The sequence below is a fragment of the Rattus norvegicus genome, chromosome 8 (assembly GCF_036323735.1).
Source record: "Rattus norvegicus strain BN/NHsdMcwi chromosome 8, GRCr8, whole genome shotgun sequence".
Lineage (NCBI taxonomy): Eukaryota > Metazoa > Chordata > Mammalia > Rodentia > Muridae > Rattus > Rattus norvegicus.
In genome coordinates this window covers 128,288,359-128,313,358 of record NC_086026.1, presented here as the reverse complement: position 1 = coordinate 128,313,358, position 25,000 = coordinate 128,288,359, and the positions used below count along the sequence as shown (strand labels likewise).

The window sequence follows — 25,000 nt, the reverse complement described above, 5'->3', positions numbered from 1 at the left end:
AGCTGAGAGGTATAGAAGGCAGCCAGGAGGAGACTGAAATTCTACACTGGGTGAAGCATAAGTTTAGGAGACCTCACCCCCTCCCCAGTGACACATTTCCTCCAACACAGCCACACCTGCTCCAGCAAGGTCTCCTAATAGTGCCAATCCCTATGGCCAAGCATTCAAACACATGAATCTATAGGGGCCAAGTCTATTCAAACCCCTACACTCCCACAGACATGCCACCAGGACAACTCAGTCTAGACAATCACTTATGGAGGGTCTCTTCCTGGGTTATTCTAGATTGTGTCAAGCTGACGACACTGGCCATCAAGGATGTATACACATATACAAACATGATATGTGTACATAGACATTGTGTGTGTGTTGGTGTGGGTGTGTTCCTTTGTTATAACAAAATATCACAGAAAATAAATTTGAAGGAGGAAAGGGTCATTTCATGCATAGTTTTAGAGGGCTCTGCTCGTCCATGCTCTCTTGGCCTTGGCACTTTGGGTGAAACAGTTCATCAGGTAGCACGTACACACTGAGGAAAAGTGCTCACCTCACAGTGGCCTGGAAGCCAACAGAGAAAGAGGAAGAGCCTGGGGCCCCGGTTTACCCTCAATGGAATACCTCTCGTGATCTAACACTCTCTCCCTTGACCACAACTTTTAGGCTTTGATCGCCTTACAGTAGTGCTATAGTGCAGTGGGCTGACAAATAAGCCTCCAGTACCTGAGCTTTGAAGCCATCTTAGATCATAGATCTAAGGTAGGTAGATGATAGATAGATAGGCAGATAATGATAGATAGATGATAAATAGATGAGTTGCATAGATATACAAACTTCTATCATATATATATATATACATACATACAAATACACATGAACAAAGCGAGAAAGTTTTAAACATCATAAACTAGAGTATTCAATGATTTTTTGATCAGAAGAGTGAGACCTGATAGTCTAATGAGGCTACCATGACAGTTTCCTCTCCCGTACTGCACCTTGGATGTTTATCGCAGCCCAAATATGGTAAGTACACGTTCGGAAATGACAAAGAACTGGGACAAGCAAATAGAGTTGTAGAAGAGATAAGACACAGAGGGTGTCCTTTTCCCGCCTCTCTCTTTCCAAGAACGCATCCCTCCTAAATACACAGAGGAGGGGACTGAGATGGTTTAGAGCCGAGACTCAGGTAGTAGAAAACAGGAACATCACAGGACCAGTGTCCTCTTGTCAGAGGGGAATTAAATTCTGGAGCTGGGGAGCTGGCTCAGTCAGTACAGAACTTTGCTGAGTTTAATCTCTAGAAAACAGGTAGGGAAAAAAGTGGAACACACTTGTAATGTCGCTCCTGAGGTGGAAGAGGAGGGAGAGGGAGGAGAGGGAGGGGGAGCAGAAGCAGGAAGTGGGGAACAGGGGAAGGAGGAGGCAGAGGCAGGTGGGCCCTTGGGGATCACTGTCTGGCCAGCCTAGCCTTCTCAGTGAGCTCCAGGCCAGTGAGAGTTTGGGGGAGGCTCCTGAGGAATGACGATAGAATTTCTTCATCAACGTACTCACACACATACACACACACACACACACACACACACACACACACACACACACGTTGGATTAAATGCAACTGTGCTCAACCATCTGTAGTCAGAATCCTGCCCTGGGTGTACTGTATATATCCAGCCCTTGAGGTAGCAGCCTGTCCATGAAGCACTCTCAGCGGGCTTGCCTTGGTTCACAGTCAACCACGGAGTCCAGGGATGGTCAGTGGCCATGGTTCTTCAAACAGATCCTACGAGGAGGCCACTCCGGATTCTTGTTTCTCACGGAACCCACTCGCGCTTTGCTTTCTTCTAGACATTCATGGTGTTGAATAAAAGCAGGACCATTTCCAGATTCAGTGCCACTTGGGCCCTGTGGCTCTTCAGTCCCTTCAACCTGATCAGAAGAACAGCCATCAAAGTGTCTGTCCATTCGTATCCTTTGCACAGTTTGCTTTTCCTGCTTCAAATTCAAGCTCTGTCTGTGGCGTCTGGCGCCTTTCTTAGAGGTTGGCAGCAGAGCCTTCCTCTGATTGAATCCAATTGCGAGAGTGACGTCATCACGTCAACATCATCACCCTGCAAATATAGTTTGTGGTGCCACACAGAGAGTACTCAAATGTCTGCTCTTTGGTGTGAGTTTTACTGATACCCCAGGCAAAGCCACCACCAAGCATGCTTTCCTCCATGGGATAATGGCTGGTAAGAAGACACCAAGGTTCTTTGGTCAGATGCGCAGGTGCAGGCGTGAGTTGTCACACTCTCCTAGACCGTGCTGGGGGCGGTTGCTCATTATGCAACAGAGAAATGCCTCCCAGACAAGAAAGAGAGCATTCTATTATAGGCAGAGCCTCATCATCGTCCATGGGACCTCATTAGTCGTGGCACTGGCAACATCACGGGCTACCCTCAAACTACCAGCAGGTTAAATTTACAGTTTGCCTGAGGTTCCCGCCACGAGGATGCGTAGTTAGACCTATCAGTCCCTGGTCTGTGTTGCCCTGGCTCCTTTAGGGAGCACTGGGAGTCACATTCGGTGCTGTTTTGGTTTTGTGTTTATTCGACCCAAGCCAAAGTAGCTAAAAGGACGACTTGAGCTGGGCTTCCAGGCATCTTTCAAACAGGAAATTCTCAGCATCAAGGGCAGCCCCGGCTTCCAAGAAGTTCGTGTGTAGAGTAGCCAGTAGAGACAGGTTTACTCTTTCCTTAGACAACCCCAGCCACTGCGGAACAGCCTAGTACATTGCCCAGTACCTGAGCTCAGAAGCCTGGAGGAGCAGAGCCTTCCACATACTCACTGTGTAACTACCCTGCTGATGGCGTACAGCCATTTTCTCTTGCTGTGGTTACTTTATGGCTACTCAATAGGAATTCTGTTTTTTTTTTTCAATTGGATCTTGGATTTTTAGATTCTTCAGAATACTTCCTGATAATCGCAACCCACCCCCACCCCGCAGTGGCTAAGTACCTTCCGAGTGTCAACACTCTCACAGGTACAAGAGCCTTGGAAAGAATTAGCAGTCCCTCGTTCTACAGATAATGAGACCAACACTCAGAGGCTTTTCTGAAGTGTCCCAGGGTCACACAGCTAGTTAAGAGGTCCAGCCTCCAGCATGTCACGGGCAGTGTCTTCAGCCAGAACGTAGACAGCAAGTGAACAGACACAGATTAAGGTAATAATTCTCTCAGCGGGCTATCTCTACTCTGGCAAAATGTTGCTGTTTTGAAAATACATTTGACTTCAACTTCTGGACACGGATGCAGCGAGACCCAGTTTTGCATCAGAAAGACTCCAGCGTGTCCCTCCTTTGAGGCACCAGTGAGAAGGCTGGGCTCTCTTTTTAAATTCCTTGAATCTCTCCTGCACTAGGATCGGATGTGACCGGTCAGGTAACCTGAATCCTTTCCAGGTTTTTTGACTATGCCAAGTCAGTCTATTATAGTCTATCTGCTATATAAATTATATTGTTCTACAGAAGACAAAGCACGAGTGTTTGTTTTAAAAATATATTTAAAGAAATAATGCCACCGAGATTCAAGATGTTACACATACTTTCTCTGTCCAACTCCTTAAGAATTATCCTCCTTCTGGGCTGCTTAGTCCAGTCTTGGAAACAAGAGTATGCTCCTGTAGCCTGTTTGGCTGTGTCTGATCAATGTCTCTGAGAGGCCCACTATTTTCTGAGGGCGGCTGGGATGAATCTGGGGGAGAGCTAAAGGAGGAGAGATACTCAAGGGCTCAAGGGGAGGGGGGAGAGAAAACTGCTGTTGGGATGTAATATATAAAAGAAGATAAAAAAATTTAAAAATTATACTGCTCACCGAAACCACTTTAAATGCTTTAAAAGAAGATGTCTATAATGACCCAATGCACGCTGTCCTCCGTGGACCCCAGCTGAATTAGAGAGAGATCAGTAAACAACAGCTAATTAGAAAATACAGTTCCCATCAGCAACCAAGCAAGCAAGGAATAGTCCTTCTGCCTTGAGTAGTTAATTACCTGGGGGAGACGCAGCTGGACAGAAAGACCACAAGGGTCTCCTCCTCACCAAGCATGTGCGGAAAGACCTGTTTGGTTGCTACAGCCCCAAACAAGATTCTCCAAGGTATAGAACCTGCACTCCAACAATATTTCATTCAGAGTTAAAACTCCAGTCGCATGTTTTTGTGAACGCCTTCATAGACATGGGATATCACACCGCTTGTTTGAGGAACTAAAGATGCAGTTTTAATTTTCATCCTTGGGTTAAGTCCCCCCCCCCCATGTGAGCATATCTCTTCATTGTAAATTAATGGGGAAATGTGGATTCACTGGAACAATTTCCCTGCTCAGATAGGTGTTTTCCTAAGTGACTATAAAACAAAACCCAGGAAGGTTATCTACAGAAAACTAAGATGATTTCAAATGTTTATGCCTGAGTTGAAATGATGAGGGGTGAGTACTGTCCTTCTGTCTAGGTGAAACTTCTATCTAGGTTAGGTGTTTTTCCTTTACAAGGGACCGTAGGAGCTCATGGTGAGCCAATGCCTGCCTGAGAGAGGTCTGCTTAGACTCATCCTGTGCTCCTTCCTTCCCTCCAAAGCCCCCCTTCCCTTCTGAGTATCCTTTAGACAAACCTTCACCCCTAAGAGTCTCTCTCTGGCTAGCAACACCCCATTCTCCCTGGAATACCCTTCCAGAGCCATGATTTCACTCCCTGGGCCTGCTTTGGCCGTCCCTACCCAGAATCCACTGCTTCAATGTGGTTGATCTAGGCTTAGGAAAACAATCTAACTAAACCGATTTTCATAAAAAATAACACCCTCCACCTGGTTACTATGGTTACTGGGCTGCACGATGCAACAGGATGCCGGAAGGCTATTTAAGACTCCTCATGCTGTTCTCCCAGATCCTAAATGTACATGATAAAAGCTACCCATGGGTTAATGGCATTTGGCTGGATTTGGACAAGGTTTGGGGATTTGGCACAGTGGAAAAGTATTTGCCTAGTGCGAGGCCTCAGGTTTAATATCCAGGACTCTCGTTACTGCTGTTACCACTGCTCCTGCTAATTATAAAGATAGTTCTCAGCGTGGACTAGGCGCTCAATAGGTGTGAGCAGTGACCTCACAAGACCACCAGGCCCAGATTAACTGGGTTGCCAATGCCTCATTCAGCAGCGAGGAGACCTGACGCCGGGCAATGGCGGTGACTCTCACTTCCTTAACGTGACCTCGCAGCTGGTTCTCCATATTCATCACCATCACTATTTTGGTCAACTGCGTGTGCATGACCCGAACTGATCTTCCAGAGAAAGTCGAGTGAGTAACGTCGCCGCCGTTCCTGCGCCGTGCCCCTTGTCTTCTCTCTCTTAGAAGCCTTCCCTTTTTCTTTCTGTATTTCATGTCAGCTTTCATTTCGACGAAGTTCGAATTCTGTTGCCTCTTTGACTTTGCAATGGTCAGGTTTCTTCTGTGTACCTTTTCCCCAAGTACATGTGTGATTTGAAACTTCAAGACAGTGTAGAGTAGTGGTTATCAACCTTGACTCCACTTTGGAACTCTAAGAAGTTTTTTTTTTTACACTCTGATGCCTAGAGGGTCTTATGTCATTAGACTCCAATGCCCTGGGTGGGTGAGTCCTCTCCTAAACACACACACACACACACACACACACACACACACACATGCACACGCACGGGCACGTAAGGATCAGATGCTGGGAAGGTCTGCTCTTGAAGAGACAGGAACAAACGGAGAAGGAACTGTGAATGGTGGCTTCACAAGGACTGTGACGTTTCTAGGGTCCTTGTGACTCTGGTTGGCAGACTAAATCTCTTTTGATTGAGAGCAGAATAATTTCCTAAAAACAGATGTATCACCACAGCTGGGGCAGATGTCCCTGCCCTTGCTTGAGCCTTCAGGTCTCTGAAAAGCTTCCTCCACCCCGCCATTCCCTCTTGCTAATTCTAGAAGCAACACAGGCCACAACAGGAAAGGTGCTTCATCTCTATTAACATAGCAAAGGGAGGGGAAATTGTCTAGCCGTTTTAACCGCTACAGGAAACTCCATTTGGTTTCTGTTTATGATTTCAAAACTCTTAGAAGAGTTGGAACAGAAAGAAATGGTCACACTCTGAAAAAAAAAGTATTAATTCTTCAAAAAGTAGTGCCTCCCCATCCAAGGCATTTATTCGACAAACGTAATTGTGAGTGTGGAACTCCCCTCCTTTGAGACCAAAGGGGGAAAATAGATACCAGAGATGTCTGCTCTTGTCTTTCCAGCCTCATAGAGGAGGTTCTAGGCTTGTCCGTCCTCCCCATAGAGGAGGTTCTGGGCGGGGTCGTAGGGCAAGCATAGAAACAAAGAGTCCATGGGAAAGAAAATTACCAGACATGTTGGACCTTACAGAGAATTATTTAGAGGACATAAAATATCCAACATAACCTAGAGAGAAACTGTTAGCATTCGAGGCTGGCTCAGCAGAGCCTCTCACAGCGTTCCTGACACACTGGGCAGCTGGCAACTGTCTGTGTGTGCGCTCACATGCACATGAGTGCGACCGCCCGAGGAGGCCAGCTCCCGTGGGTCCAACGCCCTCTTCTGGCCTCCATGGGTACCCACACTCATGTGCATGTGAACACACACACACACACACACACACACACACACACACGCATGCTAGCACGGGCATTTAACCTGTGATCAAGGTCACTCCACAGAACAGGGAGGGTCAGTCTGTGGTGAAGGACTGTGAAGAATCAGGAGACCTAGAGGAATAATTAAACCAAGTAAGGAACCTCAGCTTCATAAGCCAGAGTCAGCGCAGCTCTCCGTTTCTCTGTGAAATTCTAAGGTATAAGGAGACCAAAACCAGAGGGATGTCTTTATGGCCTCAGGGTAGGGAAAGTCATTACATATGATGTAAGAAACACTCACCAGGAGAGAAGAACACATAACACTTTGGTATACTAAAACTAAGAATTTTTGTTTCACCAGATGATAACTGTTTAACATTTATGTGGGTCTGAGCATAAGCACACCCTCATGCAGTACCCACAGGGGCCAGGAGAGGGCATAGGATCTCACCAAGTTGAAGTTACAGATGGTTGTGAGCTGCGGGAAAAGGTTGCTGGGAACCTAGGTTCACTGCAGGAGGAGCAAGTGCTGGTGACTGCTGAACCGTCTCCTAGAGCAGCTACCTCCTAGAGCGGTGGTCCTCAACCCCCCTGATGCAGTGTCCATTTACCACAGCTCCTCATGTTGTGGTAACAACCTTAAAGTTATTTTTGTTGATACTTCATAACTGTAATTTTGCTACTGTTATGAATCATAATGTAAATATTTGTGTTTCCCGATGGTCTTAGGTGACCCTGTGGAAGGGTCATTCAACCCCCAGAGGGGTGGCAGCCCACAGGTTGAGAGAACCCTAGGGGAGAACTCTCAGGAGAAAGATGACACCTGTGCCAGCTCCCACCTGGAGTCATGACCCATATCTAAACGTCAGATATGAAAAACATGGCAGACCAATAGAGTAAGAAAAAAATTTTAAATAAGCAACATTACAAATGTTCTAGTCACTCCCGAATGTATGTTTCCTCTTCTTCCTCTTCTTCCTCTTCCTCTTCCTCCTCCTCCTCTTCTTCTTCTTCCTCCTCCTCCTCCTCTTCCTCTTCTTCCTCTTCCTCCTCCTCCTCTTCCTCCTCTTCTTCTTCCTCTTCCTCTTCCTCCTCCTTGATCATCTTCTTCTTCCTCTTCCTCTTCCTCTTCCTCCTCCTTGATCATCTTCTTCTTCCTCTTCCTCTTCCTCCTCCTTGATCATCTTCTTCCTCCTCTTCCTCTTCTTCTTCCTCCTCCTCCTCCTTGATCTTCTTCCTCTTCTTCCTCTTCCTCTTCTTCTTCTTCCTCTTCCTCCTCCTTGATCTTCTTCTTCCTCTTTCTCCTCCTTGGTCATCATCTTCTTCCTCTTCTTCCTCTTCCTCCTCCTCCTTGATCTTCTTCTTCTTCCTCTTCCTCCTCCTTGATCATCATCTTCTTCCTCTTCCTCCTCCTCCTTCTAATCAAGGAAAGCAAAATTAAAATTACAGTGAAAGCTTGCTAGGCACTCATTGTGTGACAGAAGGCTTGAAGTGCAATCATTCCAAGTGTCTGGAAAGATATGGAGACCCGGAAGCTGCTGGGCTGGATGCAGGCAGCGAGTGGCCACCAGTCAGTAAGGAGAATGGTGTCAGTGCACTGTGCCCTTCTGTTATGCTCAGGTGTCCGCACACAAACAAATTACTACCCAAGGGCACCAAGACCCAGCCCTGAGGACGCCTGTGGACATTACTTACAATGAAACAGTCAATAACTCAAATGTCCTTAACCATTCAATGCATCAAATGTTTGTTATATCTTTAATTGTATAATTTGTAACAATGAATGTAGATAAACCTCAAGTCCATATGAGCACAGGACATGGCCAAAACTAAAGGAGTCTATAACTATGATTCCATTAATACAAGGCCTGAAGGCAAGGAAGGCAGTTACACTTGGGACCTAGTCCACTGTTCCTGCTGTAACAAAATGCCTGAGGCGTAGCAATCTGTGAATCGTGTTTGCTAACTCACAGTTATGAGGGGCAGGGAATCCAAGATCATCGTGGTGCCAGCACCTGTGTGGCCTTTGAAAAAGGGCTGTCCTGCTGCACCACAGCACAAGGAGAGAGTAAACATGGCAGTCCAGTTTTGTCCCCTAGGAAGCCACCACAAAGACCTCACCCCTGTGATCTCATCCAATCCCAGTTACCCCCCAAACACCCACCTTGGAAATATATGAACTTTCAGCTGGTGAGATGATTAAAGACACCTGCTGTCTGACCCAACTAGGGTCAGTCTCTGGGACCCAGGTAGTGACCTTATGACACGCATGCACTCCTATGTGTATGCATGCACACACATAAAAGTTAATTCATAACTATGTGACAAATAATCTAAAATGTGTGAAAGGAATTAAATCTGCAAAATACGTTTTATTTTTGAGACAGGGTGTCACAAAGCCCAGGCTGGCTTCGAATTTGCTATGTGCCTTAGGTTAGCCTTGAACTTGTGTCCCTCCCGGTACCATGGGACGGTAAGACACATCTCTCAAGTGCTGGGGTCAGGGCTGAAACTGCAGATATTTGTCACCACATCTGGTCACTTTCAAACCACAGCCTAACAGGGGCTAAAAATAGAAGTGAAATAAGCCATGAAGAAGCAGAACTTGTGAGAGGAGCCCCGAGACAGAGGAGAGTGTCATCTGGTGGGGACTGCACAGCGTTGAGCCATTCCATTTTGGGACACAGACAGCTGTCACACAGAACTGTGCCCTGTCCACAGATCAGTAAGTTGGGACCCAGACACTTTATGTTACTACACAAGTGCCCTCAAGGAGGTGGCCAAGGCTATCTGTGAGGTTGTCCGGGTTAGGGTTAGGGTGGCAAATAGAATTTGTCTGCTAAACAAGGAAGCAAAACCATTTTCCTCCATGACCTGTGAGGATGCAGGAGAAGGCAGTCACCTACAGCCAGAAGGGCACCTTGTCCAGCCTTCCAGATCATGAGGAAATTAATTTCTGCTGTCCAAGCCACCCAGTTGATGACATTTCCAACTCGACTGATTAGCAAAGCCTTCAATTTACAGTGACGTCTTTACTGTCTGTGCACTTGTTACTGTGCATTATGCATCCTTATGAGATGCTTTCAAAACAAAACGATTTGTACCCTGAAGTGGGGGCATAAGCCTATTTTCCCAGCACTCGGGAGGCTGAGACAGGAGGATCGTGACAAGTTCATGGCAATTTTGATCTGTGTAAGGAGTGCCAGGTCAGCTTCAGCTAGAGTGAGACTGTCTCAAAACAAAATAATGATAATGATAATAATAATAATAATAATAATAATAATAATAATAATAATAATTCAAAATACATAAGCAGTGAATGAACAAGTGCTACAAAATATAAACCAGAATACAATGCCTAGGTAAATTATAAAGCTCATATTTTATAGGGTTGAGATGATATTGCTTTTAGATTTTCTGTCCTTTGGAACTTGTAGTGTGAGCATTTCTCTTCTCAGAGAGAGAGAGTGTGAGTCCTTTGGGAATCACCTGGGGACTGCAGTTAAACACAGAAGACAGGATGCATATATTTTATCCTCTCTCACAAGGCCAGCACAGCAACAGCATGGGTGTAAGAGCAGAATAAACACCAGAACACAGGCAGGAGTGAAGGCAGCCCAGGCAGAGAGATGTAAACAAGCTTGGGAGACCGAAAGGGAATGGAGAAATGACAAGCCCCTGCACAGACCGGCTGTCCTCAAGCCACTCTGCAGACCGAGAGACATGAGACTCTGGCATTTACCTACTGCAAGCTTCAGATTCCCAGGAAGAATGGGACACAAACAGAAACACCCAGAGCAGCAAGAAGACGAATGTGGGGAAGAGACAGTCACAGGCCACTGCTTCCCTAAAGGGAGAAGTCCAAAAGACCAGGAGCCAGCAAGATGGCTAGGTGAGAAGGATGCTTGGTGCCAAGCCCAATGACCTGAGTTTCACCCCAGAACCCACTAAGTTGAAAGAGAGAACACACTGGGAAGCTGGTCCTCTGCCTGCCCCCACATGCATATAGGGGTGAGATGGAGTAGGTATGGGGAGCAGGTAGAATAAATGCAAAAATTGTTGATTTAATAGTCTTGTGGTAATAAGTGATTCCCCACTCTCTTTATTTACCAACTCTAAAAAGTATCTAAAAGTTCCTAAAAGTATCTAAAAAGTATCTAAAAAGTCAGATGTGGCAGCATACCCTGTGATCCCAGTGCCGGGGAGCCAGAGACAAGCAGACCCCTGGAGCTCACTGACCAGTCAGCCTAGAAAGTTCCAGGCCTGTGAGAGACCCTGCCTCAAGTCGGATGGTCCCCAGACCCCCAAAGAATGACAGCTAGGGTTGACCTCTGATCTCCATGTACGTGTGCACAAGTGGGCATACACCTACATTCCCCACAAACAAGATACAGAGATGTTTAAATTAAAGAATGGGGGAAAGCCAGGCTTGGTAATACACACCTGCAACCCCAGCACTCAGGAAGCTGAGGCAGGGAGAGCAGGCCAAGGCCAGCCTGAGCAACATAGGGAGTTCTAGACCAGCCTGGGTGGGCTACATAAGACCCGGTCTCAAAACAAACAAAAGAATGGACAAAGAAGTAAGGAAGGACACGAAGTAAGGAAGGCAGAGCCATGACCAGGACAGAAGAAAGCTAGCAGGAGCCATGATCAGAGAAAATGGCGTTTACAGCAAAGGGCAGGAGGCCAGAGAAACATGGCACTGAACGCTAAACACGGGCAAGTTAAAGCCTTCTGTGAATGACGCAGGAACACTATTTACAAATCAACAAATGTGAAAGTGATTGAAAAAGCTACTAGAGGACCCAAAGGCATTTCTCTTTGCCTGTAACAGATACCATGTAAAAAGTCCGTAAAGACAGAGAGGGGATAGGAATAGGCTGCTTCTGGTTCCTTCATTGCAGGCTATCTAGGTCACAAGGCCATACAAGTAAACCTCACAATAGCCCATCCCAAAACAAAACAAACAGCCATCCCAGTAAAGTCCACAAAGCATCAATAACGAATAACAAATTCTCTAGCCATTCTGCAATAAAATTAGAAAATGGCAGGAAGCTGGACCGGGGGCAGAGGAGATCTTTACACCCGGTTGCTTTAGAGCACTCTTAGAGAACTCTTGTAAGAAAGACAATTACAAACTAAAGCTGCAGAAACGCTAGGGACAAAAAGATTAAAAACAAATTTAATCAGAGCCTCTAGGGGCTCGGGAGGCGATTTACGGTTCGGGAGTGTGGCATCTTAACATCCGCAGAGGCCAGAGAGTCTGGCATAGAGTTAGAGGAATGATAAAGCAAATGAAAGGCGAACAGAAATTAGTAACCCAAGGAGAAGAGGGGAGTAGCAGAGCGGGGCGTATCGACTCAAATGGTGCCGTAAAAACACGCCCAGAATCTTTGTACTGAAAAAATGAAAAACCATTATTGAAATAAATTTAAACTACTTATATAAATTTAAATGTATCTTGTGATAATGGATGAGAAGATTGCTATTATTAAATCGTTAGCACTGCCCAAATTTATCTATAGATTCAGTGAAATCCCACTAAGAGGATCTCAGCAGCAGTTGGTTTTGTAGAAGTTGGATGGATGGGTCTTTCCGCCCAGGAGAGGCTGAATTGAACTATTCGCTATGATAAGCTCTAATCACCCTAAGAGTCCTTATATTTTTGTGACATGGTTAATTCTTTGATGAATAGTCTTGTGCACGTATCTTTCTTTGTACAGCTAATGCAACAAAATTTGAGAGATGAGTTTTTAGAAATAGATGTTCCTAGACCGAAGGGCATATAATCTAATTAATTTTTTTCTTTCGAGACTGGGTCTCATGTATTGCAGAATGGCCTTGAACCCTCTATGTCGCCTTGAATGTCTGATTGGCCTGCCCCCAACTCCTGAGTGCTAGGGATTAGACATATGCTCTTCCCCAACCCGTGTTCACAGGACTGACCTCAGGCGCGGGCATCCCGTCTGCCAGCCGAGCTACATCCTCAGCCACTACAACTTCAATTTTTACCGTATCACCAAGTCACATTCCAAAGCTGTATCAATTTTCATTCCCAATGATTATTAAGAACATTCTTTATTAAACTCCATATTAACTGAACTGTTTACATAACTTCATCTATAAACCTACTTTGAAAAGAGACAACTATACCCTCTGATTCCAGCCTGGGACAAGGCTGAGTGCCCTTGGCCTTGTGGAAACAGCAGAGTAGCTCTGACCTTCAGAGTGCAGCTAGACACCAATAGTCGTTTGTTGCTGGGCCCAAAGAGAATACATATCCTTGGACTAGATCCGGCCCCAAATGTCATATTGTGTACTTTTTTTAGGAAGAAAATAAATTGTAGCCAGTCAAGACACAGAAGCCAAGGGACTAGCCTTGTCCTTGATACACTCTATCTGATACAGTGTTTCTCTTGTCTTAGCTTCCCATTGTTGTGTTTTTGAAACATTAGCTATGTGTTATTACCTGCTGACTAATGGGAGCTCTCTCTCCCCTCCCCTCCCCTCCCCCCACTCCTATATCCCCTTCCCTCCCCCCATCTCTCTCTGCTTGCCTGTCTGCTTGGGCAAGACAGACATATGAAGTCTACTTCTAATCTCTTCTTATGTTCACAAGAAACTAAAGAGGGAGAACGTGCTAGAAAGGGAATCAGGAAGAGGTGAGAGCTACACTGAGGAAAAAGTATTAGTGGAAGGTTCTCACCCTCCTCAGACCCTGGGACTCACAGAGAGGCACTGAAGCTGTCTTTGATAGCCTGGTTACATTGATGTTCTGGGAAACAGTTGACTGCAGGGAAGACTTACCCTGAAAGAAGGAAGTTCTCATCTTCAAGAAGGTATGATTTGCGGGGTTGGGGACTTAGCTCAGTGGTAGAGCGCTTACCTAGCAAGCGCAAGGCCCTGGGTTCCGTCCCCAGCTCCGGAAAAAAAGAAAAAAAAAAAAAAGAAGGTATGATTGATTTGCTAAGCACACCTGGAGCTCTTGGTGCAAGTCTCTGTCATCCCAGCAATCAGAAAGGCAAACTTTTTTTTATGAATGGGTGACTTTTGTTTAATCAGTATTTTTCTGTTTATCAGAACTGTCATGTTTATCAATAGAGTAGGTTACATGAATGGGCTTAATCGTCTGTTTTTCAGCTCATCCTGGCCTGGATTCAATTTGCTAGCATGGACTTTATTTGATATGTGAAGGCATTTATTTATGTGCGTGCCTCCCTCTCCCTAACCCTCCCGGCTGGGTTTGTAGGTCAGAGGTCAGTTTTCAGGAGTGGATTCTCTTCATCTCCTGTGTAGTTTACAAGGATCCAGCTCAGTTCCTCGGCCTTGGTGACTGAGCCATTCCCTGCTGATTCATGTCACCAGCCCATTTGATCTATTCTTGTAGTTGAGGCTGGCTGGTTATCCGTAGACTGTCCCTTTGGGTCACTCCAGCGCTCTGCCTACTGTCCCCTGAGAACTCCACTCTTCATTTGCTTTTGCAGACCCCGTCAGTTCATCCCATCCTCTGGGTAGTTCTCTTTGGCCATCTGAAGTCTTTCACTGTCCTCTCAGTCAATCAGCAGACTCATAAGAAAACAGTGTGGTTGAATTATAATGCACTGTTTTCCAATATAAAATATAAGGTGAACTCTAACACCATATAATATTTGTGTCCTTAAAGACTACTTCTGTGCTCCAAGGACTGATTCAGCTCCCGCTGGGTAGCAGGGAGCTAAGGATGGATTATCTTGAATAATGGGCTCTCCTGTCCTGACAGTGGTTCACATTTGTTCGGTTTCATCTGTCATCGTTACTATTGCCCTTCATAATTTCCCTGTTTACCAGAAGAAAAAAAAATCATCATCTGGAAGACAGCTTGCCGAAGTATAATAAAAAGTAGAGACCTAAATCCTGCAACCAGAACATCGGGTCTTAAATACAGGTGACAGACGGACTCCGCCATAAAGACAATGCAGGATTGCCCCATCATGAGAGGGGTGGGGGACACTAGGATAACCCCATGGAAGCAGATAAATACTTAAGGAAAGAACAACCATGACAGAGAACAAGGCTTGCCCAATGACCATGTCGGCTTGGTGCCCAGTTTTAAAAACTTAAGCCTTTGTGTCAAATAATTATATAAAACGACAAAACCACATAGAGGCTGGGTAAATGGGTGAAGTGCTTGCCATGAAAAGACCTGAATTTGCATCCCCAGAACTTGAGTCATAGCTGGACCTCACAGTGTACCCATCTGTAATATCAGTGTTGCTACTAGAAGACAGAAGGTGGAGACAGGAGTATGCTCACAGCCTGGTGCACACAGTGGTGGATGAGACAGCGTTTTCAAAACCAAAGTGGAAAGAAAGGACTGCACATGAGAGAGACAGACAGACAGATAGACAGAGACAAAGAGACAGAAACAGAGAGAGAGACACACAGAGACAGAAACAGGCAGAAACAGAGAGAGGCAGAGAGAGAGAGAGAGAGAGAGAGAGAGAGAGAGAGAGAGAGAGAGAGAGAGAGCGCCTATTTTCTATTACCTAATATTGCTTTCTTTACCTAAGAAAACCGACTTTGGACATACATTTAAAATCACATCAAGCTGATGCAACCGGACAACACACCCACCAGGGGGAGGAGCCTCCACTCCTGCAGTTGCTCAGTGAGGCTCTGAGCTGCCAGCACTCCACAGTGAAGACCCGGGTCCTCATCCTTCACTGAAACTCTGAACATAGTCTTTACAGAGAACTTTTCTCTATAATTTCTGGGCCTGTTTGATCTGAAAAGCTGGAAATACCCATCAACGCTTCCCAACAGCCTATAATTCAGAGCGAAAATGTTCTAATTTAGAAAACACAAAAGGATAGGGGGGGACAAATCCAGTAAGAATGTCACTGGCCGCTCGAGCAGCCATTTGGTCAGAGCAGACTTCTTCAGGAGGTCTCCGGCACTGTTAACTCTCTCCACACGAAAAATATTAGTCTTTTAAATCTGACCTTCATTTTAAAATTAAATTTTGATTGTAACTATTCAGCCACACAAATTATAGACATTTCTGTACAAACTCATATCATATTCTTTTATATTTGCACCAATACTCTCAAAAATTCTATTTTATGTGCTAACTATACAAAACAATGGCTTTCGCTGTGACACCCTCTTACATGTACACAACGTATTTTTATCATGACTCACACACAGGCGCACACACGCTTTCTTTATTCATTTATCGGATAATGAAGACCTGGGGTGGTTCTATGACATTGCTTAGTGTAAACAGGGCTCCCTTAAGCATGGATGGGCGGGTACCTCTCTGATTTTGACTGTGAGTTACAGACCCAGGAGTGGTACAGTCACATTATATGATAGTTTACTGTTTGTCCTTTGAGGATCCGCCATACTGTTTTCCAAAGTGTCTGCACTAATTTACACTCCCCACCAACAGGGTTCAGAGATCCTTTCCCCCAAATCCTTGCCACCATGTATGTGCTGTGTAGTGGCTTGGATGACACAGGTCTCAGCATAGTCTTGATTTGTGTTCTCCAATGGCTAAGGAAAGCAAACATATATAAGTTCATTTTCGGTTCCTCATTTGAGAGCCGTCTGTGAAGTCGATGGGCCTTTTATTGGTTGAATGACTTGGTTTTGTGATGTTTAGTTTTTTTGGGCTCTTTATTGACTCTGAAAGTTAATATCCTGTCAGATTGTAGTTGGCTGAGATTCACCCCTCCTTCAGCCTCTTTCCAGCCTCCTGTGTACAGAGGCCTCTAGATCTCGAACAACTCTACTGTCACCACTTGCTTTCGTTTTTTGAGTGGGCGGAGTTCTTTTTAGACAGTCCTCGTCTACATTTGTATATTGAAGAACTCTTCCATGTTTTCCTGTAACAATTTCAAATGTTTGAGTCTGACCTTGTGGTCTTTTGATACATTCGGAGTTGATCCAGGCACCAGGAGGGATGGAGGAGTCTGGTTTCCATCCTCCACACGTGTGTACACATCTCTCAAGCACTGCTCGTTAAAAATGCTATCTCTCCCCAGTGACAATTCTCGCATCTTTGTCAAAAGTCCGATGGGGTTGTATGGGCTCACTCTTGAGTGTTCTTCTTGAGTCTGCCTGTTCTTCTGCCAGTGTTATGTTATAATTTTTGTTACTATGGCTCCGTTGCATAATTTGAAGTCTGCTGTCATGATACTTCCCAGGTTGCTTTTGGTTTCGTTTAGCAGAGTCCCCTCCTTCAGCCTCAGATCCCAGGATTCTTTTGCCTACTCGGGACCTTTTGTGCTCCCATCATGAACTCAAGATTTGCCTTTTCTTTCTCTGAAGGAACATCACTGGAATTTGGATGGGTAATATCGCCTCTATAGATATCTTCCAACAGTACCACCATTTTCACAGTATTAATTCTGCTAAGGCAGGAACGAGGGAGGGCTTTCCACCCTTTAGTATCTCCTTTGATTTCTTTCGTTTCTCTGATTTTCATTATAGAAGTCCCTCACACATTCAATTGGGTTTATTACTATGTATTTTATTGTAAATGGGTTTTGGCTCCACGTTTTCGCTCAGTGAATTTGTTTGCATCTCTGATTTTTTTTTCTCTTGCCGTAGTAATCTGACAAAGCTTTTGGGAACTGTATATACTAAGGGGCCAGCGAGATGGCTCATCGGGCAAAAGTGCTTACAGTGCCATGCTGAACGGCCTGGTGTCTCTTCACAGCAATGAAGCAGGAACCAAGACATCTATCCTCCGTGGGCAGCCTGTTGCTTTTTGTTTTTCTCTTCTTCTCTCAAACGAAATGTTAAGCTTTTCTTTGTGCAGAATGATCTGAAACTTTGTTGAGTTCTGATGTGGTGAGGGACTTCTAAATGTCTCTTCCATTTTCCTGAACCCTTGCCTGTGTTTTAAAAACTCGGATCTTTCGATTTGGGGAAGTTTTCGCCTTGAACAATTCCCGTGATACTTTCCTCCGATCAATTTCTTTCCAGACCCGATAGCCATCAAATTCCCCGACTTTCAATCTCTGTCCTGTCCGTTCTTACTTCGGGTTTTATTTTCTGAGGTTTCTAAAACTTGATTTGCAATCCCACTTTCGGAAGTTCCGTTTTGTTCTTTAAAGCCTTTTTTTTTTTTTTGTAGACTTCTATTCTTGTTTCAAGAAATGTTTATCTCACCTCTTAGCTCTCTAAAAATATCTATGGCAGGTTGCTTTCCCCCCCTTTCATTGGATTTTATTTCATGGCTTCCTTCTTACTTTTAACCCCTCTTTGGCTGCCTTCGGTGTTTGCTTTATTTCCATGACGGCGATGCTGTTTGGAGACAGGGCATTGCTATAAACATTGGTTGGCTTGCTACACGCGTGTTCAGTCCAGTCTGGCTCGTATATCACCTCAAACCTCCTGCTTTACCCTCACAAGGGCTGGGATGGCAGGAAGGCACCACCGTGCCTGGTTCATGTTTTGGTTTTGACTTCAAACATCCCTCAAACTCACAACACTCCTTGGCTTACTAAATACTCGGTGTCTCATGTGGCTGTGGTGTCAGACACCTGTGATCCCAGCACTCAGAGAGCTGAGAAGGAGGGTCGCAAGTTCAAGACCAGCCTGAGCTACGTAACTAGAGCATGAACGGGAGCTGTTCATCAGAGACGGATCTTCAGGAGCTGTGAATCTAGCAAAAGGAGAGCAGGAGGTGCCTGCCTTTCCACTGAAACTCTCTTACAGCCTCAGGCTACGCCATTTTCCCTCCTGTTTGGTTAGTGAGGATAGGTGTCCTGCCCAGCTCTGTAGTAGATGACTCCTCACTGAGGGTGTGGTAAAGTCTGGTCTGCAGAGACTTAGAGCAGGTTTTCCAGCCCGACCTGCTCTACCTCCCACAGCCCACCCTCTGGAGTCCTGAGCACCTGAGTTCTAAACTGTTCAGGGCTCTTCAGAGCAGCTTGTGTTTATCCTTCTGTGTTTATGTCTCCAAAAATCATCATTCTGAAGGGGCTTCCGGGAAGGATGAGCTAGCTAAATGCACGTTTAGTCAAGAGTCTTCCTATTTTTCACACAAGAGCACATGTTTATGATTCAGTGTTTTACTATTTGTGTGTGCACATGTATGCACGTGCATACTCGTGTGTGTGTGTGTGTGTGTGTGTGTGTGTGTGTGTGTGTGTGGGTTGGTGTATGTGCACATGCACATAGAGGCTGCTGTCCAGTTTCTTCTCAGTTGCTCTCCACCTTTTGAGACAGGGCCTCTAGTTGAGCCTAGAGCTCATGGATTGAGCCAGTGAATGCCAGGAATCCTCCTCCTGTCTCCACTGACCGAATGCTGGGATTAGAAGCACAGGCGTTTTACAGTTATACTGACGATCCAAACTCCGATCCTTGTGTTTGCACAGCAAACACTTTGCAACTCAAACCATCTCCCCAGCACCAAGTCAAATGCAATTTATGTGTACATACAAGTTCCAGAGCCAGTGGTCCCCCAGCCAGCACGTAAGTGTCAGCTGGGAACATGTTAGACTTCCTAATCCTAGATCCCCATCTTAGACCTCCCAAAGCAGGCATTGGGAGGACAGCGTGTAACCTGTTTGAGCAAGGCCTTCAGGCAGAGCTGATGGTGGCCCAGGTGTGACAGTCATGGCCACTGGTGATCAAAGGATTCTAAATGTTCCAGAAACATCACCTCATTCCCAATCTCAGATCTGCGAACGGAAACCCAACAAGGGGCCAAGCAGAAGGAAGGGGCCATTTCAAGATAGCCAGTTCTGTTATGCCCTGCCCTGCTAAGAAAGCATCTGTGAATTCAGATGCTCTTGTTCCACAGAACACATACCAGGAGCACAGCTATCCGGGCATGGTGAGAAGAGAAAAGAGAGTAGGAAGGTACCAGGAAGAGAGCAAGAGCAGAGATGGGTGCCTCTCCCACACCTTCCAACACCCACAGGTTGGGAAAGGAGCCTCCGGCATCCATAGTTTGGGGCCTCTCAGTGGGACAGGAGGAGACTGGTTTCTTCACTTGACTTGTCCTCTGCCCATATCACAAGCTGCCCCTCTCCATTCCCCTCCCCCCTCCCCTCCCCCTCCCCCTATTCTTCCCCCTATTCTTCCCCCTCCCCCTTCAGGCTTTGCTCTCACTCTCACTCTTTCCTCCTACCCTATCCACTTGTGTGACTCTCCGTCCTTCTCCTTCACCGCCTGGGCGATGGTGTTCGTTTGTTTTCCCTTGGAACAGTCACAGGGATTCAGTTCTCACTGCCGGCAGAGGACGCCCCTGAGGTCTCTCTGCGCCGGAGCTAATGTCCCTTTAATGTCCCTCTCTCCACCTCCCGCCAGGTACGTCTTCACTGTCATTTACACCTTCGAGGCTCTGATTAAGATACTGGCAAGAGGGTTTTGTCTAAATGAGTTCACTTATCTTCGAGATCCGTGGAACTGGCTGGACTTCAGTGTCATTACCTTGGCGTGAGTGTTTCCCTCAGCTGATCTGTGTGTGTTCCTGTAGGCTTTGGGGTGTAGAATTTGGGGGCCCGGGGTTCATGCTGATAGTCTGGATTACCTCCTCACCCCAACCCAGCTTCCTCTGGTGGAGTCTTATGGCCTGGGAGTTGGAAAACATAATTGGTCTTGTCCTATGCCCGTGGGGACAAGGCAAAGACTCAGTGCTGTGCCAACTGGCCAACACAGGTCAGAAGAGACCCAGCGTCATTCCTACCCCAAGAGACCACGTCTCGAAATGGTCCTTTCTGAGCAAGATGGTGAATGGTTTAGTGGGCATTCACAGCAGTCTGTAGATGGCAGTGCCCATGAAAATGCTGCGTCTGTCCTAGGTCCCCCAAGGCTCTTCCCTACAACTCCTGTTGTGTGTGCCTCATGCACCTCAGAGCCCTTTCCCTGAGGAAATGCCTTCCGGTTCTGTAGGTATGTGGGTGCAGCGATAGACCTCCGAGGAATCTCAGGCCTGCGGACATTCCGAGTTCTCAGAGCCCTGAAAACTGTTTCTGTGATCCCAGGTGAGCGACTTTAACCAACTTGTTTGTTCCAACAGAGCCGTTACTCTTTTCCACAGCTTTTCTTTGATATGCACACACACACATGCACACATGTATATGCACACATACACATACATGCATGTGCACACATTCACACATGTGCACACCCGCGCACACACACAGGCATACACATGCACACATGTACATGCACATGCACACATGTGCACACACACCATATGTGCACATGCATACATACATGCACAGGAACACGCACACATGCACACATGTGCACAGGTGCACACGAACATGAACATGTGTGCATGCACACATGTGTACACACATGTATGCTCACGCACACACATGTGCACACATATGCATACACACACGTTCCAGGACAGGAACAATTGACTATTGGCCTATTTATTGAGGCTTTAAGCACAGAAGAAACATAGGTAAGGGTTGATCCCCTGTGAGAGGCAAACAAAAGTTGGTTCTTCAGTGCTATGCAGTATGGAGTTTATCACACAATCTTCCACACATGACATCGTATGCATCACTCAGCTCCTGGTACAGGGTGTCACATGCAGGCTGCCAAGACAATTATTCTTCCACCAAAATGACACAGTTGGATCCTAGACTGCTACCCGGGTCAGAACACTTTCTGATGTCTGTGACACTGTGCCCCCAAAGGATGTGATTTCCATTAATGAACCTTATCCCTCCTCGAAGGGAGGAGCTCTGCAGCTAGCTGTACTGGGGTCTGATCTCTTCCTCAGATCTTCCACTGAAAAGCGTGAAAAGAGTGACCTCACAGCTAGAACAGGGCTGGGAATACAGTCAGGACTCAGTATATGTTTCCCAGCACTGAGGATAGAACGCGGGGTCTCACTCATGCTCGGCAAGTGCTCAGCCACTGTGCTACTCATCCCCAGACACCCAACAGGGGGTTTTAGCTGAGTCATGAGTGCCACTTATTGATTAGCTTTGAGGTGATAAAAAGATGGGTTGCCCGGGCCTCAGTTGATCGGTTCCATAGTGAGGACAACAGGCCCTGCCCACTTGCCTCTGTGGGGAGTGACAGTATGTGGATGAGAAGCTAGGCTTGGAACTGCCTGGATATGTAAGAGCGTCACACCTGTGTGTAGTCAGCGAGGAGGACGGCCAAGGTGTACACCTGTGCTCTGGGTGGCACTTCTCCGTGTGGGAGCATGTCTGTCGCCTTCCCGCAGGACTGAAGGTCATCGTGGGAGCCCTGATCCACTCAGTGAGGAAGCTGGCCGACGTGACTATCCTCACAGTCTTCTGCCTGAGCGTCTTCGCCTTGGTGGGCCTGCAGCTCTTTAAGGGGAACCTTAAGAACAAATGCATCAGGAACGGAACAGATCCCCACAAGGCTGACAACCTCTCATCTGAAATGGCAGGTGAGAGGATATCTTCCTGTAGTGACCAACACCGTTACCCAGGGACTTCATGACTGCGGAGACACGGTACAAAGCCCTGCACATCCCTGGAGCTATCCCGGCAGGGGAAAGTTTAACACACTCTAAACTAGCGAGGTTCTCTGGCTCTGTCCAGCTTCCAAGTGGCTTACAAGGGTGTGTGGTTCCCGGTGTCCTCTGAAGGATTGTAGGCAAAGGAGCTGACCTCACTTAGACAGAAGGCAGGAAGTGAACTCTTGGCTCCCCAGAGCCTACACTGGGGGCTTCAGAACATACCGTAAGGCCTCATTTCTCCCTTTCCTTAGAATACATCTTCATCAAGCCTGGTACTACGGATCCCTTACTGTGCGGCAATGGGTCTGATGCTGGGTGAGTACGCACCCCACAGCCCCACTGAGTCCAACATCCTTTCTCCGTAGCCTCTCTGAGCACTCTGTGCAGAGACTGTAGAACCCCAAAGAAAACGCATTCATGAATACCAGAGATGTTGCCATCTTGAAACTCACAGAGAGGGGAGCCGTGAGCATGGGTGAGCTGGTAAAACGCTCGCTGTGCAAGGCGAGGGAGGACCCGAGGGTGAATCCTTAGCACCTACATAGAAAGTTGGGCACATCGGTGCAGACCTGAGGCCACAGCACTGCAGGGCCTCGGAGCAGAGAGCTGGAGACAGGCAGAGCTCCAGAGCTTGCTGGACACCATTTTAACTCAACCAATGAGCGCCAAGTTCAGTGAGAGATATGGTCTCAAGAGACAAAGTGGAGAGTCACTGAGAAAGAAAGACACTTGGTGTTGAACCCTGCCCTTTACATACATGAGCCCACACAACATATGAAAGCACACACACACACACACACACACACACACAGACACACACCCACACACATGCACAGATACTCACAGTCTCACAGACAGTAAGTGTACTAGTCAGGTTTTGATATGATTTTACGACTTAACACAACCACCATTCAGCTTGTGGCTCAGGGCTTCAGCACTTGAGCCTGGACCAGCTGGAATTTGGCTTCTTCGTACATCTGCAAGCAGCAGATGGATTTGCTGCAAGGTGTCTGCGTGTTCTGTTATCTTTTATCCCCAGCAGTCTGGCTCGAGCTGTCCTTCTGCCAACTTGGGATTCCAAGGGAAACAGTAAAGTGTGGAATCTTGATTTCATCTTGATTCTTTCTGTGTCCCCTCGAGCAAAGGAAGCTCCAAGGGCTGGTGAAACAGATGTCGCCTCCCAGTGAAAAGAATGGTGGAGTCAGATCCCATAAGGTACCATAAGGGACGGAGGGACAAGTGATCACTTCCCAGAAGAAACAAATGTGTTTGCATTAAGGCTACATTCGAGCAATCATAGCTCATTCCATTCTTGGGTTTGTTAATTTTTTTTTGCAACGGGAAGAAATACACATATAACATTTTTTGCGATTTCAAATTCTCGCAGAGGTCAGGCGCATAACCACAAATGAATAGTGAGCGCCAAGAGGGAACCATGGCAACTGAGAGTTCATGCCCCATCGAAGGGGCAGACAGTGCTCCGCCCAGCTGTTGCCATGTGAAAACGGGTGCCCTCTGCTTCCTGCTCTGTTCACTTAACACGGGGAGATGGGAATTCTTCATTTTTATGTCAGAAATTTGGTTACAAGTTCCAGCAAGATATCTATCTACCTATCACGTTGGCCAGGCAGAATACTTCCACAGGCTGAATTCGGAATATGACTCAGCTGTGTTTTGGTCTCCTTTCTATGCGCATGGAGGTATTGTGCTGTAGACATATGTGCTGTGTCCGGAGTTCCATCAATTGAGTAAACACAATGAACAATCTCGTAAGGCCAGATAGGAAGTCAGGGAGGGCTTCCTGGAGGCAGTGGTTGAGGCTGATGTTGAAGGACAGGCGTGATACTTCACAGATGGGCGAACAGTGCTGCTTGGATGGAGATGACTCCATGCGGAGGTCAGAAAGTAAGAAACTGAGCTGAGGGGGAGGACCCTCCTCTCTGCCTCCTGCGTTGGTGGCTGGGGTGAGGAGAGAGCCAGGGAGTTCCAAGCAATCGATCCGAAAGACTCATCCTCCCCACGAACACGGCTTGAAATACAATTCATAGGCCTGTGCTTCCCGAGTGCCCGTGCAGAGACAAAGGGACCCACGTGAGCACAGGCACTGCTCTTTCATTGGTGTGGCCAAACACCTGAGAAGAAACACTCAGGGAGGGCTTCTCTGGGCTCAGAGTTTGAGGGTTCCGTTTAGCTCAAGGAAGGCACAGAGGCGGGATCGAGAGGCTGCCCGTCACTTGGCACCCACTCTGGGCAGAGACAGATAAATGCTTGACTCACTTTCTGCTTTTTAATTAGCCGGGGGTCCCAGCCCGTGGAATGGTGCCGTCCACACTGAGGGTGGGTCTCCCCACCTCAGCTAACCAAGCCTGGAAACTTCTTCAGACAAGCTCAGAGGTTTGTCTCCTAAGTAATTCTAGATTCTGTTGAGGTGGCATTCAATATTAACCATCATGGTGAGACTCAGCTGTAACCATCGCTAAGAACTAACTAGAAGAGTAACCTCGGACATAGCTGAGGGGTAGAGACAGACAGGAGGACCTGGTCAGTGCCAGCCCTCCTGACCTCTTTATTCCCAAAGGTACTTAAGTCTTTGGCTCCAGAGGCTCGGACACTGGTTGTCGCTTTCCTTCTATTTAAATCAAAACCTTGTGTTCCTCCCTCTTAGATGAAGGCACTTCTAAAGCCCGCGGTTCCAGAGCAACCCATGGCTCTCCACGATAAAGTGCTGGGTTCACCGCTGCCCCTATGCCAAGTACGGGAGAGGCAGGCCTGCGTTCAGGCAGACGCAGCCAGTGGAGGGAAGGAGTAGGAAGAGGCCAGCTCAGGGCAGTAATGGAGCAGGGTCTGAGGGCTCTGCATAAAGCTGGGGCTGGGGCTGGGACTGGCTCAAGGCAAAGATGGA

General features: G+C 46.8%; 1 protein-coding gene across 3 annotated transcripts in view; it reads left to right on the top strand.

The window, feature by feature from the left end:
- Positions 1-25,000, top strand: part of Scn10a (sodium voltage-gated channel alpha subunit 10) — a 112,326-nt gene that overhangs the window by 27,391 nt on the left and 59,935 nt on the right. For 2 of the 3 annotated variants that reach the window (XM_039080964.2, NM_017247.2), the window contains exons 3-8: positions 1,843-1,961; positions 5,247-5,327; positions 19,950-20,078; positions 20,535-20,626; positions 21,835-22,026; positions 22,350-22,413. In XM_039080964.2, the coding sequence (XP_038936892.1) occupies positions 1,843-1,961; positions 5,247-5,327; positions 19,950-20,078; positions 20,535-20,626; positions 21,835-22,026; positions 22,350-22,413 (677 nt within the window). Of the gene's footprint in view, positions 1-1,842; positions 1,962-5,246; positions 5,328-19,949; positions 20,079-20,534; positions 20,627-21,834; positions 22,027-22,349; positions 24,493-25,000 lie in introns of those variants that run through there. The other variant, XM_039080963.2, reaches the window with a different exon arrangement.